The 15,429-nt window shown below is 30.5% G+C and overlaps 2 protein-coding genes and 1 non-coding gene across 3 annotated transcripts; 1 reads left to right on the top strand and 2 right to left on the bottom strand.

Annotated features, from left to right (window-relative positions):
* Nucleotides 1-447: 447 nt before the first annotated feature.
* LOC108324407 (probable protein kinase At2g41970) lies at nt 448-4,040 on the bottom strand. The gene is made up of 8 exons (XM_017557356.2): nt 3,953-4,040; nt 3,290-3,399; nt 2,179-2,432; nt 1,953-2,079; nt 1,592-1,865; nt 1,160-1,292; nt 944-1,030; nt 448-681 (listed from the first exon to the last, which is right to left on the bottom strand). Exons 2-8 carry the CDS (start codon nt 3,384-3,386, stop codon nt 538-540), a joined length of 1,116 nt encoding a protein of 371 aa, XP_017412845.1. The 5' UTR covers nt 3,387-3,399; nt 3,953-4,040; the 3' UTR covers nt 448-537.
* A 3,995-nt stretch (nt 4,041-8,035) lies between these two features.
* LOC108325068 (uncharacterized) lies at nt 8,036-10,659 on the top strand. The gene is made up of 3 exons (XM_017558063.2): nt 8,036-9,203; nt 10,187-10,266; nt 10,355-10,659. Exons 1-3 carry the CDS (start codon nt 8,325-8,327, stop codon nt 10,446-10,448), a joined length of 1,053 nt encoding a protein of 350 aa, XP_017413552.1. The 5' UTR covers nt 8,036-8,324; the 3' UTR covers nt 10,449-10,659.
* A 3,310-nt stretch (nt 10,660-13,969) lies between these two features.
* Nucleotides 13,970-14,051, bottom strand: TRNAS-GCU (transfer RNA serine (anticodon GCU)). Its single transcript has one exon. It is a non-coding gene; the product is annotated as a tRNA-Ser (tRNA).
* Between the last annotated feature and the right edge of the window lie 1,378 nt (nt 14,052-15,429).

Here is a 15,429-nt window from a genome sequence, read left to right as displayed (position 1 = left end):
TCTATTTTCTCACATGGTTGTATACCTTGTTTAGCTACTCTTAAATACCAAAACCAATACAAATATAAACTTCAACTTTTGAAGATCAAGTGAAAAAAATTATCAATATAATTTTCCATAATTTTTAAAATTAAATAATAAAAGAAAAAAAAGATTACCTTAAATAATAAAACTTTCCTTCATTTTATATTCATAAATAAAACCTTCATTATTCAAACCCACACATAGTATTTAATAGTTATCATGAAGAAATGAACATAAATTGAATTTTTGATATCCTTTTTAAGATCTTTATTTACTCATTGTTACACCTTTGATTTTTTTTTCTTAAAAGAAAAACTACGGTCTTTTTCATGCATTATGATCACAATACTATGTTTCCAATTGTACAAGAGGTCAATAAGACAAAATCAATATCGGTTTAGCCTTAGTACAACCTTTGGAGTAGTGAAATTGAATTATAATTAGCTTCATCGTGTATCAAGTAGCACAAAAAACTGATTAGTCTCCAAGACTCAATTGAGTATGGTTAGAATGTTAAGCGTTAGAGTTAGAGTTAGAGTTAGGATCAGGGCCAGTCGGTTTAGAATTGAGAAGTGGTTGGAGAGCTTTGACAACAATTGTCATGTTTGGCCTGAAATCAGCTTCATATTGCACACAAAGTGCTGCAACCGCTGCTAGCTACATAACCATATTAAACATTAGTTAGAAACCTCATACTATATTGAATATGGAGTATACTTGATTGAACATTTAATTGATAAATTTGTACTCGATGAATGCTAGAAACAAACTCCTTATTATAAGTTTCAATGTTTTGAAAACTACAAAATCATGGGAAAATAATTCATGAAGTCATGAAAAGGATTCATTAAACAAAAAGTATGACCAATAACTTTTTACATTTTTTTTGTTGATGAAGAGAAAGAACAAAAAAGCTAACCTTAGCAATTGCCTTAGGAGGGTATTCATTATTTAATTTAGGATCCACACATTGTTTCACTTTGTCCTCACTCAATCTTGGAGTTGCCTATAATTGTTGAGAATCACATCACTATAAGAATATGTAATAATAGAAATAAAATTCAAAGTCTAGGAATAAATAAAATTATGAGTATAATCATCAAACCATAGTTATATGTTGATGAACAAGACATACCCAAGTTACAAGACTTTGTTGCCCTTTAGGCATTGTATGGTCAACAGGCTTTCTTCCAGTTAAAAGTTCCAAAAGAACAACTCCAAAACTATAAACATCACTTTTTTGGGTTATCTGTCCTGTCATTGCATACCTGAAAGTGAAATTAATTTGTTTGAAAATATGAAATTATTTTTCATTTAAAATACAACAAACCTAAATATTAATTAAGAAGCTAGTGTGTTATACTTCTGTTTTATGATATCTATATAAAACTTAATAATATTTTCCACTATAAAGTTTATATAACTTTTTTTTATTGTATTAAGATTACTTAAGCTTACTTCACTAATTAAGATTCCAATGTTTTTATTCTTATATAAAATACTAAACATGCATGGCTTAACATAACTAAATCTCCTATAAAACTAAAGGCTAAAAGTACAAGCATACTCTGGAGCATGATAACCAAATGTTCCCAAAACTCTTGTTGAGTGTAATCGAGCTGCAGTGTCAGAAGATTGGTTTGTCAAATTGAAATCTGCAATCTTGGATTCATAGTCATCAAAGAGTAAGACATTGCTAGATCTAACATCGCGGTGAACTATAGAAGGTTGACATTTTTCATGAAGAAACTCAAGTCCTTTTGCTGCACCAAATGCAATTTTTACTCTTTGGCTCCAATTTAAAACCGGACCGGGTTCAGCACCTTGTACTCCTTTTCTTCCTACAACACCAAACTCATAATGTTTAATTAAGGTAGAGTAATGTTTTCACCAATACAAGATCCGTTTATTAGTATTGTTTGGCCTACCATGTAATATGTCGTGCAAAGAACCCAAACTCGCATATTGATAAACCAAAATTCTGTTATTTTCCTCTAAACAATATCCCAACAATTCCACAAAATGGTCACTTTTCAATCTTGAAACAACTGATAGCTGCATGATCAATAATGACATGATGTAAACTACAAAAATTTCACTACCTAAAACAATGTATGAGTGAATTTCAAAATTTTGAATGAAAAAAAGGCCTACTTGTGTTGCAAAATCAGAGTCAGGTTCTGGAGAAGAAGTAGTATCTAGCTTCTTGATTGCAACTTCCTTATCACCATCCATCTTTGCAAAGTAAACCCTTCCATAAGAACCTTCTCCTATCAAAGCCTTTGTACCAAAATTGTCTGTTAACTGATTTAACTTATCCAATGAAATGGCAGGTATCTCAATTGGTAATTCTTTTTTTGGAGCACCAGTTTTGACTATATTGCCCCTTGGCTCTCCTCTATCTCCTCCTATATTCAAAGAGGTTAATAACTCACTATAATGTAAATTATTAGTCAACCTATACTAATAGGTTTATCAATCATTTATAAACTATCAAATCTATGTTATTGTTTCATCAAGATAAATATTAATTAAACAATTAAGATAATAAATTATAACATATACATTATGGAAAAAAATACGAATAAATTTTTCATACATCATTTACATCATACATAAATAATGGAATTGAAAATCTAAAAAAGGTTTTAAGACCAAGATTATCCGTAACTAGTTTGTGTTTGAATATATTTTAGGAAAATTCCTAAAACTTAGATTAAATATCCTCTTTATTTTTCATTCCTCTCATATATATATATATATATATACTCTTTCATTTATTTTTAAAAAGTAATCCATAATGTGCCTCTAATGTTTCAAATCAAGCTTTATATCTCCATAAGAAAAGTGTGTCAAGTATTAAACATTAAACACTACCTACAACTAGTCTTCAACAATAAACAAGGAAGTTATAAATAGGACAAAACTTAAATACAATTTCTTAAATATTTTTCAATTAGATTATAGTATTCTTTCTATTATCCAAGTTAAAAATATAATGTTAATTGAAGAACAAAATCAAAAGCACTTAGTAAGTACATGTAAGTTTTGTCCATTACAGATATTATAAAACATACTACACCATAGATGACAATATGTAAGTGTCAATCAACCTTAAACAAATTTCAAGAACAATTGTGTTCTTATACTTATCATTGTAAAACTTTTCTTATCCAAAAAAAAAAGAGAAACATTTCTAATGGTTTTTAAGGTAAAACAATTATTCATATGGTGAATAAAATAAAGGGTGTAACAAGTGTGATACCTCCACCACCATATACACTACCCTTTTCGACTGATGCATTGTATTGGTTTGTAGGTGGAATGCCAAATTCCTCTTCAGCACCTCCACAACACGACATAGCTTAAAATAGTCTGAAAAAAAAAACATGTGTTCTCAATAAGCCACTGAAATTAAATAATGTCTAATGAATTATATGAAATTATTGTAGCCCAGATTTTCATTCCAATAGTTTATTTACTAACACTGGTGTTAAAGAAGGAAGCTTGTCTTTGAAATTCAAATTCAAGCCACCTGCAATTGAATATTACTGTAAAATAATATCACAAATTAGATTCGACAAGAATAAAAGCTGTGGTTTCATAAAGATAAAATGGGAAGGAAAAAAAATGGTTGTTTAACAAATTCAAATATAACCACATCTCAGTATATTGATTTCTATTTTTTTTATTTATTTTGAGAAATTTGCTCCTTGTTTATGTTCTGATCAAACATTGAAATATATCGATCTAAATGAGAAAAACAAGATTCTCAATTATCAAGAACATGTGAGAAAAATAAAAGGTAAAGATGGAGAAATTATGTTGCTATAATGTATCTTGTCATTGTAACATTCTGTAAGTAATCGTGCACAAAAACGTAAAGAAAATTAAAATCTGCAGAAAGAAAAAAAGATGAAGACATTACCTCTGACTTGTTGTTGGACAAGCCAGAAATGCCAAGGAGACAATATGTGTGGATGATGAAACCTAAAGGATTATATAGAGAAAATTATGTTGGGTGGGAAGAAGAAGAAGAAAAAAACATAATTTGTTGTTTTTCTTTCAACTCCTTCCAAATCAAATGAAGCTCCACTCTGAACAAAAATGACATGTTTGTATGTCTCCCGATATAAACGGCTTTTAGCCAAAAAAACCATAACTTGAACCAAGTCTTGTCTTTAACCTTACCTTTCCGAAGTTTGTGTATATACCACCACGATGAACCTAGTTAGTTTCTTACTATTTTAATGCACATAAATACTAGTCAAACACATTTTTCTAATGAAAAATAAATATAATTTTAACTTTAATGTATTTTTTTCTAAATTAGAAGTCTAAAAGAATCAAAACCTAAATAAATATGTGGAAAAAACTATGGTCATTGTCATGCAAAATATAGTTAAAAATTTATATTAAAAAAATAGAAACATGTGTTCGTTTCATGGATATTGAAATGAAAAGATTAACTTTTTTTTAGAGGAAATAAAGAAATAACTTATAAATATTTATGAATATTTGACTATATCTTGACTTAATGAAGACATAAGTTAGAATTTATAAAAGTGATAATATATATATATATATATATATATATATATATATATATATATATATATATATATATATATATGTGTGTGTGTGTGATAAATTGATGTGTGTGTATTTATATATTATTTATAAATAAATAATATATATTGTAAAAACTTAAAAAATAGAATATTAGAGTTGGTAGGTGTTTTAAAATAATGAAACAAGCTATTATAAACTTTAAAAATAAGTTGATTAAATAAATAAAAAAATTTAAACTCGTCTCATTATCTTAAGCACTCATCTTTTCTCTAAATAATATTCTCTTGAACTCCCTACCTTCTCTCTAAGGCTTTGTTCACTTGAATGGATTTTGGGGAGAGTGATTGAGGGAATTTGAGAGGATTTGAAGGTAAATTTTGTTCTTGTTTATTTGAGTGAATTTGGAGGTAAATGAGAGTAGATTTGGAAGTAAATTTTTTTAATCTGTCACGTCAATCAAATCCTACACTAATTTTCACAAACTTTACTTCTAAATTCACTCTCACTTACTTTCAAATCCACTCAAATAAACAACAAAAAAATTTACTTTCAAATCCTCTCAAATCCCCTCAATCACTCTCCCCCAAATCTATTCAAGTGAACAAGGCCTAAGAGTCCTAACTCATCGATCATTTGTTTAACGATCAGGAGGTACCTAAGATATCACGACGGAGTAATCTCTACTTCTACCCGATCAATTCTTTTATTAGAGCAAGTAAGTTTCTACCCCTTTTTTCCTTTTTATTTTTCGATTATGATCATGCAAAGAAATATGTTTCTTCATGTATCAAATGTGCTTCTTCCTTGATTTTGGTCAATTTGATGTTCTAAGGTTTGATTTCAATCATCAATTAGTGAGTTGTAGGCTTTTTCAGAGTTCCTTGCGGTGGAAGCAACGATTGGGAGTTCTTAGAACCGTAGGAGTTCTTCCTAAGGTAAGGGAAGCTAGACTTTACTTTAAAATGTGTTTGCATTATAAATTTAGTATCTCCATGAATGATAAGATTATTTAAGTGAAATTGCTATGTTCTTGCTAATCTTCTTTGTATTTAGATGATAATGAACGATTGTATGATGTTTGGATGCTTGATATGGTGTGATTTTAATGTTGTTGTTGCTATGATTATGAGTAATGAAGTATATTTAAGAATTGAAATTTAATTCAAAGGGTTTATAGAGAAAAGGAGTCAATTACTTGGGTTTTTAAGTCTAAAAATGGAGGTTTTGATAGGTGAGTTTTAGAGATAGGTGTTTGAGTGAGAAAGCCACTGGTTTAGGACTATTATGAGATCATTTGAGACTTATTAGATGTATTAATTAATTTAAATCTAATATGAAACATAGAGGTAGTTCCTTGTTGAAGTTTTGGGGTGTTTTTAGTGTAAAATTGGGGTTTTGAGTAGTGAGATTTGGAGGTAAAGGGTATGAAATGTTTTGGGAAGTTGTAAGTCTGTTATTAGACCTATTATGACTTGTCTAGACATTTAAATGAGAAAAATCTAGTGTGAAAGTTTTAGTTCTAGAATAAGGTGAGTTCTTGGATACTTTTAGTTCAATTTTGGGGGTTTTAACTATTGAAAAATGAAAGTAGTAAATCTGAGAGAAAATCGAGGTGTTGGGTTTGCTATTTAGTGTATTATGACTTATCCATGATGTTAGCTTGTTGATATAGGTGTTGGAAGTGGTAGAAAGGAGTTTGGGTAGCTTAGAGAAGTGATTTTGGTTTCAAGTGGTCAAATTGAGTTATAAATGTGTTTTCTGATATTTCAGGGTGTTTAGAGGGTCCTAGGAATCATTCAAAGTTATGGGGTAAGTGTTTGAAGTGATCCAAAAAGAGTGTAAATTTGTTTATAGCGTCTGAGCACCCCTACAGGGCACTAAGCATCCCATTCCAGTGGTCAAGGCACTGAGTGCTAGAAAACAAAAGTTAAGACGCCTAAGCGCCCCCTTATAGGTTTCTATATTTATGTCTTATGTGTTTTATGACAAATGGTTAGGTTTGTTTATGGTTCTTTGAAGTATGTTCAGTGCTTTCATGTTGGTATGTAATGTAAAAGGAAAGTGATACATATGTGGTTTCAAATGGTTTCAAGGTTGTGAAGGTGAGTTCCAAGGTGGAATTTCTTGGTGTAGTTTCAAGTGTTATTAAAATGAACGCAGGGAGCTCAATCTTGGGGGTTATCCTAATACTCTAATGGTCTTTCATTCTCAAGTAGAGAAGATTGACACATTTGGTGAGAGTAGTAGGAGGTCTTAGTCTAGGTGATTCTAGTATGGCCTACGACGCGATACAGACTAACCTTATGAGGATGGTAGAGTGAAACTCTAGCAATGGTTTTACAAAACAATAGAGGCCACAACAAGTGCACAACCCACCATAGTTCGACATTAATTCTAAGTCCAGAAAATCTAGTTTAGGTCATTGCATGTTAAGATGTTTGGTTTGATTTATATTACACTTGATTCATGTATGAAACATTTTAAGTTTATAATGAATTGTTTTTGCATCTAGCTTACCCTTTTGTTTATGATTCTTTATATGTTTCCTTTATTCTTTTCTTGGCTATGACCGTTCAATAAGTGTGAACAGAGGAGGATGAGGTTTCTCTTGAATAAATATTAGATGAAAGAGCCACGTATGTGTAATATCTTTAGTTAGCTGCTATGTACATAGTTTTGATTTATATATATAAATATATATATATATATATATATATATATATATATATATATAAAGTTTCTTTTTGGTTATTTGATAATTTATAATTTCTGTCTTTATCGATTTTTTTATTTTTAATAAAAATTGTAATGATTATTATATAGTTTTTATACCATATTTTGATATGTTATATATAATCAAAATAACTTTTATATATAAATCAATTTAACACATCACAAATTTAAATTACACTAGATTGAAAAACAAAATTTTTAGATTAAATAACCTTAATTATTTCAATATTATGACAATTTTTTAAATTTCATTTTACTATTTTCAATGTTTTCAATTTGTTGGTCTTAGTCTTTCTAAAATTGAGTCAATATAACCTCATTAATCTGTTACTCACTACCATTTATGGTTTAGGTCATATCTTATTTTTGAAATATGGTTATCATGAAAAAAACTATATAATTCATCTTTAAGAAGAAATTAAGAATAATCAAAATAATATGAAAAAAAAATCATAATAATAAAAATAAAAAAATTATTAACCAGAATTTTAGAATAATTTTTTTTACACAACTAAAACCTAAATAAATAGGTTTGATTGAGCTTTTAACCTATCTAAAATAAAAAGGAATATTCACGTTATTTCAAAAGGAGTGTTAAATAAAAAATTTATTTATTTAATTCATCACGCATAGTTTGTTTAATGTTAAAAAATTATATTTGTTTAAATTTTAAATGTTATAAATCATATACCTTTTTTCATATTTTTACCGAAAGTTGTGGTCCTTTGGCGGCTTGCCTGACCTCTAACTGCAAACTCGTGTCTCCGCTGTCTTCTAGATCCTTCTTCGGTCTTAACAATCTCAGGTTTTCATTTCCACCTTTCTTCCCTTTTTTTCCCACTTCGCTGGAATTCAACACATTCAAAACCATCGCATTCTAGATCCTTCCAACACCCGAACTCTCTAGACCCGAACCCAACACCACCGTTATTATTAAAACCACCGTGTTCTTCCCTCCATCACATCAACACTCCGTTATTTGCACATCCGTCTCGATGGCGAAGTTCGGCGAGGGTGATAAACGTTGGATCGTGGCGGACCGTGCTGACGGCACCAACGTTCACAACTGGCACTGGGCTGAGACCAATTGTCTCGAATGGTCCAGAACCTTCTTCCGAAAGCTTTTCGCCAACGTCGCCGTCGCTGACGGTGAGGTCTCCGTCACCGTCAAGAAAGTGGATAAACTCGACGGCGAGGCCTACGTTAACGTGCGCAAAGGGAAGGTGATTCCCGGGTACGAGATCGGCGTGACACTCGCTTTGGAGGGCGAGGTGCGTGGCTCCGACGGGAAGCTCCTGCAGAAGGTCGATGGAGCCGTCGAGATCCCGTACATCTCCGATGAGAACGCTGGCGAGGATCCCGAGGTTAGGGTTACGGTGAAGGATAGCGGAGAGGTTGGGAAGAGGTTGAAGCAGTTGGTGGTAGAGAAGGTGAAACCGGTGATTTTGGAGAAGGTTAGGGTTTGGGTGGAGAGCATGGCGAAGGGTGGGCCCGTGAAGGATGACCTTGAAGCGAAGAAAGTGGTGCCACAGAAGAACACTAGTAGTATTAATAGTAATGGTAATGTTAATATTAATGGTAATAATGAGAATGATTCGAAGAAGAATGAGAAGAGTGAGGGGAAGAAGGGGTTTAAAACAATCAATTTGACAGAGAGGTTTAATTGTAGGGCGAAGGATTTGTTTGAGATTTTGATGGATGAGAATAGATGGAGAGGTTTCACACACAGCAATGCGAAGATTAGCAAGGAGGTTGGGGGTGAGTTTTGTATTTTCGATGGGTCTGTGACTGGGGTAAACTTGGAGTTGCAGGAAGGGAAGTTGATCGTGCAGAGGTGGAGATTTGGGAGCTGGCTTGATGGGATTCAATCCACGGTAAGTGTTATGAAAGAAGTTAATTTATTTGAGTTTAGGGATTTGTTTTTGGATTGGTTTCTGAGTGGATTTAATTTTTGTGGAATCAGAATTTTATATGGTAAGATTGGTATAAGAACATATTCTAAATCTAAGTTTGATTGTTAAAACCTTCGGGAGGTTGACCTAGGGGAAGGGATTAGACATTCATATCACGTGGAATTAAGGTTCTAATTCCTCCCATGTAAAAATGTCTCTTGTTTAGAATATATGTAAGGAATCCTAAAAGTGTTTTTGTTGTGAGTTTAATTTTAATCCACCCGTTGGGTAACCTTTTCTACAGGTTTTATACTCACGGCTAATTGAATGGTGATTGGTCTGAGATCACTGTAGATATGATATTTAAAATAACTATATTAGAAGTCCAATTAAATTCTATTTTTGATGAACTTTCTCATGAATCTGAACAAGATCTTTCAAAAGTCTCAATGAATCTTACAAAATCACATACCAAAATAGCTCTCTTTAGTATAATAAGGAAAAGAAGAAAATGATGGATGTACTCTGAAATGCTATTAGTCAGAGAAATAGAGAGGTGTGTAAGTATTATGATAGATGCTGTGACGGGATGAGAAGAGACCAGTGGAGAAAAATGATGAGTTTCAATGAAGTGTCTGTAATAGAGGGACGTTTAGATATCATTACTCTTTGGAGAAGGTTGAGCTTATGATGCTAGATTTTCCATAAACTAGTCATATCTCAACATGAGATTTAATGAAATGAAGAAGACAGTTTTTATAGGTTTTATTAAGTTTATGGAAGTAAGCTAGAAGGAGATTATAAGAAGTATTAGGTATTTAATTGTTATAAGCCTAAACTAGTTATCCAGAAGTTACCTGACTATAAGATGTTATTTAAACATGCTGAAAGTGCTGTGATTGGTGTTTTGTATTCTTTGAATTTGAATGAAGTGCTTGTTTCTGATGGTGTTCTGAATTTTGCAGGTCAGGATTGTGTTTGAGGAGCCTGATAGTGGAGTCACAGTTGTTAAGCTCACGCATAGTGATGTGCCAGAAGAAGACAGGTGAGTCAGTGTTTGGTTGTTTTGGTCTTTTGACTTTCATTTGTTATTTGTTTTGTCTCCGAGGTAATGTGTTTACTTGTGACTGCAGATATGGCAATGCGACTGTGGTGGAAAATACAGAGAGGGGATGGCGGGATCTCATTTTCCAAAGGATAAGGGCTATGTTTAGTTTTGGAATTTGAGGTTTTCTGGATACTATCTGTGTTGTAAAATTTTTCTTTTTTCCTTTCAAGGGATTTTTGTTTCCATTTCACTTTTCAGCAAAAGGAAAGATTATTGGATTGACCAGTGCGAAAGACGAAGTGTCTCTTGTTCGATTGAATGATCTTTCTGGTTGTATCTTTTACTTAAAAATGGGATTTATCATATCATTCATCAACGTTTTTAATTTTATTGGTATCTTTTGTCATTGTTTTAACTTTTGTTGTACAATGAAAACAGTCACAATTTCAAATAGAGCTAAATTACCCCCAATTTACAAAGCAATTTCTTAGTATATGCAAATTTCCAGTAGCATGTGTTAATTCCTACTTAATTCCAGCTTCGTTGTGGTTTTTGCTCAGTTGAAATTGGATATTCAAATTGATCTATACTTAGTTTATACACATTTCCAGCTGCATGTGTTCATTTCCAGCTTCATTGTGGTTTTTAGTTCAAGTTGAATTGGACACTCAAATGGGTCTTGGAGTAACTAACTTCCATGAACTTTTAGATTGCAAGCATGCATGCGTGCGATGTTTGGGAGCGTTATTTCATAATCTTGGCGCATAATTATAAGTTATTAAGGATCCTATGCCAGTTCTAGAATTCGAATTAGATTGTCATAATTATTTAACATATTTGAATGAGTTGGAACTTGTCTTTTTCGTATTACCTATTTGTCACTTATGTGTAGGTTGTTTAGCTTGTTAGAATATGTTAACTTATCTTTACTGTATTACCTATTTGTCACTTCTGTGTAGATTATTCATTTTTTTCCCTGAATATTGATGCTTATAAATTTCTTATTTGAGTAAGAGATGATTAATTTCTAAGCATTCTCTCTATTTTCACTTTTGAGTTGGTAATAGAGTGGTCAATTTTGTTTTGTTTGTCGTTGTTTAGGGAGTCCACTATCTATCGGCCACTGATAATTTTCACTGTTGTCTTGTGTGGACCGTTGTTGACCACCATCTCTTTATTCTTTGATAAATACTTCTTCATGTTCTTCTCGTCTGTAGAACCTGATGTCTACCGTTGTCATCCATTGTTGTTTGCAGTTGTTCTTTTTGTCGTGGTTCTTTCAAGTAGGCACCATATTTGGATTGTTTCTCTGAGCAATGGAGAACCCAACCAGTCCGAAAATGAAAAAAAAAATGACTTGCAGATTCTATAACTAAAATAGGAATTTCTTTTATATGTGGTGCAAGAAGAAACTGCCCTAATATGAATTTGTCGAGCTTTGTATTTGGGGCCAAGGGCCAAGTTTCCATTTTTGAAAAGAAGATTGCAAGAAAACATAAGGAGACAAGGATGAACAGTTGTATCAAGTGTGACAATATATATTAGGGGTAGTTAGACCATTTAGAACTTGTAATTTTTTTTGATAAAAAAAAATACTAATTGTATATTTGTGAACGATTTAATGGTTGAAAAATATTCTCAGAAGTTGATTTAAAAAAAGAATTAAAAGGAAGTTGGATAAATTCAATGGGGCCATTGCTTATTGCACCCCTGTTTTCATGCGGCACTCAAGTTAGAAATTTTGAACATGTGTGAGGCCACATACTGATTTATCCAAACGATTGTTTCGTGTTTCGGATGTGTAGTATCTAAAGGGGAGTCTATGGAAATAGAGGAGCATAGATAGTTGTGAATACTGTCAAGTTTTTACTGTAAGAGAATGATCATACTTAAAACAAAACTTTTCACTTAAAATGGTTACTCTAAGAAGTTAATCCAGTCTCCAAATTTGGAAAGATTTAATAGAACACGATAAAATACGGTAATCAAGCACAATTTTTTACTTAGTCTAGTTTATTGATAACCTGCCTTTTTAAACTGGGAAAACTTATAATTTATGGATATTTGTTACTTCTGGTTATATTTCTAGCCATATTTGTTTGTTTTCTTTGATCTAATTCTTATAGAGTTTCTCATTTTATTACTTAATGAGTATGAAGTCTCTATCCTGATAATTATTGGTCAAGTATATACTTATCCTTCCCTGTTCTTTCTTGTTCTTTTAATCACATTTTAATGAGTGAATTAATCAAGTCATTAAGTTGCTGATATTAATTCTTTTTATGCAAGTCATGCATGATTATACAGGGTTACTGTTTTGGCGTCAAACTTCTATGCTTTATTTTGCATCTCCTTCTCCTAAAACTTTTGTATGATTACTTGGGTTATTTACATTTCTTACAATCGAAGAAAATTACAAAACTTCAAGTCTTGCACACTATCTATCCATAGTTCTTTGAAAATATAATTGTTCTACTATAATTTTGATTATATTTATAATCCTTCATTGTGTTCTTTTGTCTCATTTGTGTTTTCTATTAAAATCTCTAAAAACGTATGTGAAACATTTGATCAACCTTAACTATGACAAACTTTGGTTGAAGAAATGTACTGAATGATGAAAGAGAAAAACTTGACATGAGAGCTTATTCCTATTTCAAGTAGAAAATCCATTCTAGAGTTTTTCATAGTTGGGTTATATGACTGATTTAAAATAAAATTGGTTGCGAAAGATACATATAAATATATAGTCTTGATTACGCTTACACATTTGTTCTTCTACCAAAAATGACCAATATTTTATGCTATAGTTACTACTTAATATTAAATGTCAAGAATGTCTTTCTTTGTGTTTGACCTAAATGTACACTAAAGGGAGTGCAAGCAGGTGTACGTTAAGTTTGTAAATTGCATGAATCTCTTTATAGTCTTCAACAATTTATCTTCATGTGTTTGAGTTAACACATTCAACTAAAATGTACAAATATTTTGTTCAACTCTAATGAAGTAAGTTATTCAATTTTTTATGCTTATATCTTTTTCTGGAAAATGTTAATCTATTTAATTGGGCATGTTAGATTATATAGTCATCATGTATAATATAATGACATTGCTAAAATATAACTTCCCATTTAATAACAAAATATTACTAAATAAGACCTCTTATAATTCATAAACAGTTAAAAAAAGACATAAACCTACAATATTACAGCTATCCTAAATAATCATGTTAGCATAAAACTACACTATTACAGTTATGTCTTTGTGTTACATAAGACAAATTATATTAGAAGGTGGTAACTTGATATCATCTTTTATAGTATTAAGGATAATAATTTTTTAAAACATCTATACTATTATTATATAAAGAAAATTCTCCATATCTATACATTTTGTTTTCAGTTTTATTCTTAATTATCTATTTTAAATAATTTTTTTCAATTTAATTAATTTTTTTCTGATTTGACTGTTTTTTTAAATTTAATTATTTAATAAAATTATAACAACTTTTTATAATAAAATTTTCTACAAAATAAATAAAATTTATCTACACTAATAATTATATTTACTTTTATAATTATAATAATGATAATTTTATTATTCTTTGTTATTATTATATTGTGATATGATATAACCAAACCAAAAATCACATTATTTAACCTAATTGAAAGGTAAAAAATAAATTGAAAAAACAAGAAATCGTCGCCTGAGAGATTCGAACTCTCGCGGGGAAACCCCATGTACTTAGCAGGCACACGCCTTAACCACTCGGCCAAAGCGACTTGATTGGTAAAAGATAAAGATTAATTAAAAAGAACCTAAGCTCTATATTTTCGGTTCCCCATCCTTTTATAGTTATTTCCATTGAATTAATCATATCCTACAAAATAAATTTGGAAAATAAGTTATATACGTATGTAAGTTAAAAATTTTAAGTGATGTTCATGTCAATTAGGGATAACTGTGATTTAAAGTAGATTGGGTTTATAAGATACTTAAATTCAAATTAATCGGTATTAATAGCTTGAGTTTATTTAAGTTATTTTGCAAATCATTTGATAATTGAATAATAAAATTAAAATGAGAAATATAAGAAGATCTCATAACAAAATTAACCGAAGTTGATGAATAATTTAAAAATTCATAGTGATAAAATAGGTTTTCAAGTAGGATTCCATGTGCTGTAATATCTGACTCTAGAACTAGCACAGTGATGCTTGTAATTTTAAAATAATAACTTAGTGAACATCTTAATCAGTCTAATTTTTCTCTTTTAGTTTGATTGTACTTGATCATTGTTAAACATATTGAAATTTGTATTACATTATGCACTGAATACAGATAAACAAAATTATAAGAATAAAGTCTTTTGTAAATTTTGTATTTATATAAAAACGTTTTATCATAAATGAGTCTTAATATTTTTAAACAGTGAATTTGTAAGGTAATTTTTCTAGATTCTCACGTACTTAGCATTTCAAACTTGTAAAATATATTATAATTATCAAATTTTGACACATATAAATGAAATAAAAATTTGCACTGTATGATTTGAAGAATTGTATATGTTTAAGAAAAGAATCCGACGAAGCCACCTTGTTTGACTTAGTTGAGAAATGTAAGCATTTGGTAAGTGGCTAAGTATTAGTGATCTAAACATCATCACTTCAGTTCACTCTCCACAAACCTATCTTAAACTACATTTCTCACCACCACACCAATCTTCAGTCAAACCCATTACCCATATTTCTATCTTTTTCTCTCTTTTTTTATACCAAACATACTCAACTTTTTCTTCAAATTAATATTCACATACAACGTGTACAATTTAATTTTGTCTTTTTTTATGAGGTCTTCATTAATGTTATTCGTCCAAATTTTAAACTCAGGTCAAAGTTTTTTTCCACTCCATATTAATTATTATTCAGTCAGACCCTGATACTAAGCATTCTAATATTAAAGTCGATGAATCTCATTAACATGTATTTATAAATTTTAGGATAAATTTTTTATTAAAACTAATTTATTTAGAACCGACCTAAAGATAATAATCCAGCTTAAGATTAATATAATTAACTTTAACATTAATTCTGTTTTTAGTCTAACCAATCACTTTAATGATTGATTAGTATGAACTGTAAACTAATTGACCGTCCAATT

The sequence above is a fragment of the Vigna angularis genome, chromosome 3 (assembly GCF_016808095.1).
Source record: "Vigna angularis cultivar LongXiaoDou No.4 chromosome 3, ASM1680809v1, whole genome shotgun sequence".
Taxonomy (NCBI): Eukaryota; Viridiplantae; Streptophyta; class Magnoliopsida; order Fabales; family Fabaceae; genus Vigna; species Vigna angularis.
The sequence above is the reverse complement of the archived record's forward strand: the minus strand, read 5'-3'. Positions and strand labels throughout refer to the sequence as shown.

Bases quoted from the DNA above. Each gene is read 5' to 3' on its own strand.
- LOC108324407 (XM_017557356.2), bottom strand. From the start codon at position 3,386: ATGTCGTGTTGTGGAGGTGCTGAAGAGGAATTTGGCATTCCACCTACA. The intron at 2,433-3,289 runs GTATCACACTTG...CTTTGAATATAG, and splicing joins TAGTGTATATGGTGGTGGAG to GAGGAGATAGAGGAGAGCCA. The intron at 1,866-1,952 runs GTAGGCCAAACA...TTGGTGTTGTAG, and splicing joins TTTGCACGACATATTACATG to GAAGAAAAGGAGTACAAGGT.
- LOC108325068 (XM_017558063.2), top strand. From the start codon at position 8,325: ATGGCGAAGTTCGGCGAGGGTGATAAACGTTGGATCGTGGCGGACCGT. The intron at 9,204-10,186 runs GTAAGTGTTATG...TGAATTTTGCAG, and splicing joins TTGATGGGATTCAATCCACG to GTCAGGATTGTGTTTGAGGA. The intron at 10,267-10,354 runs GTGAGTCAGTGT...TTGTGACTGCAG, and splicing joins GATGTGCCAGAAGAAGACAG to ATATGGCAATGCGACTGTGG.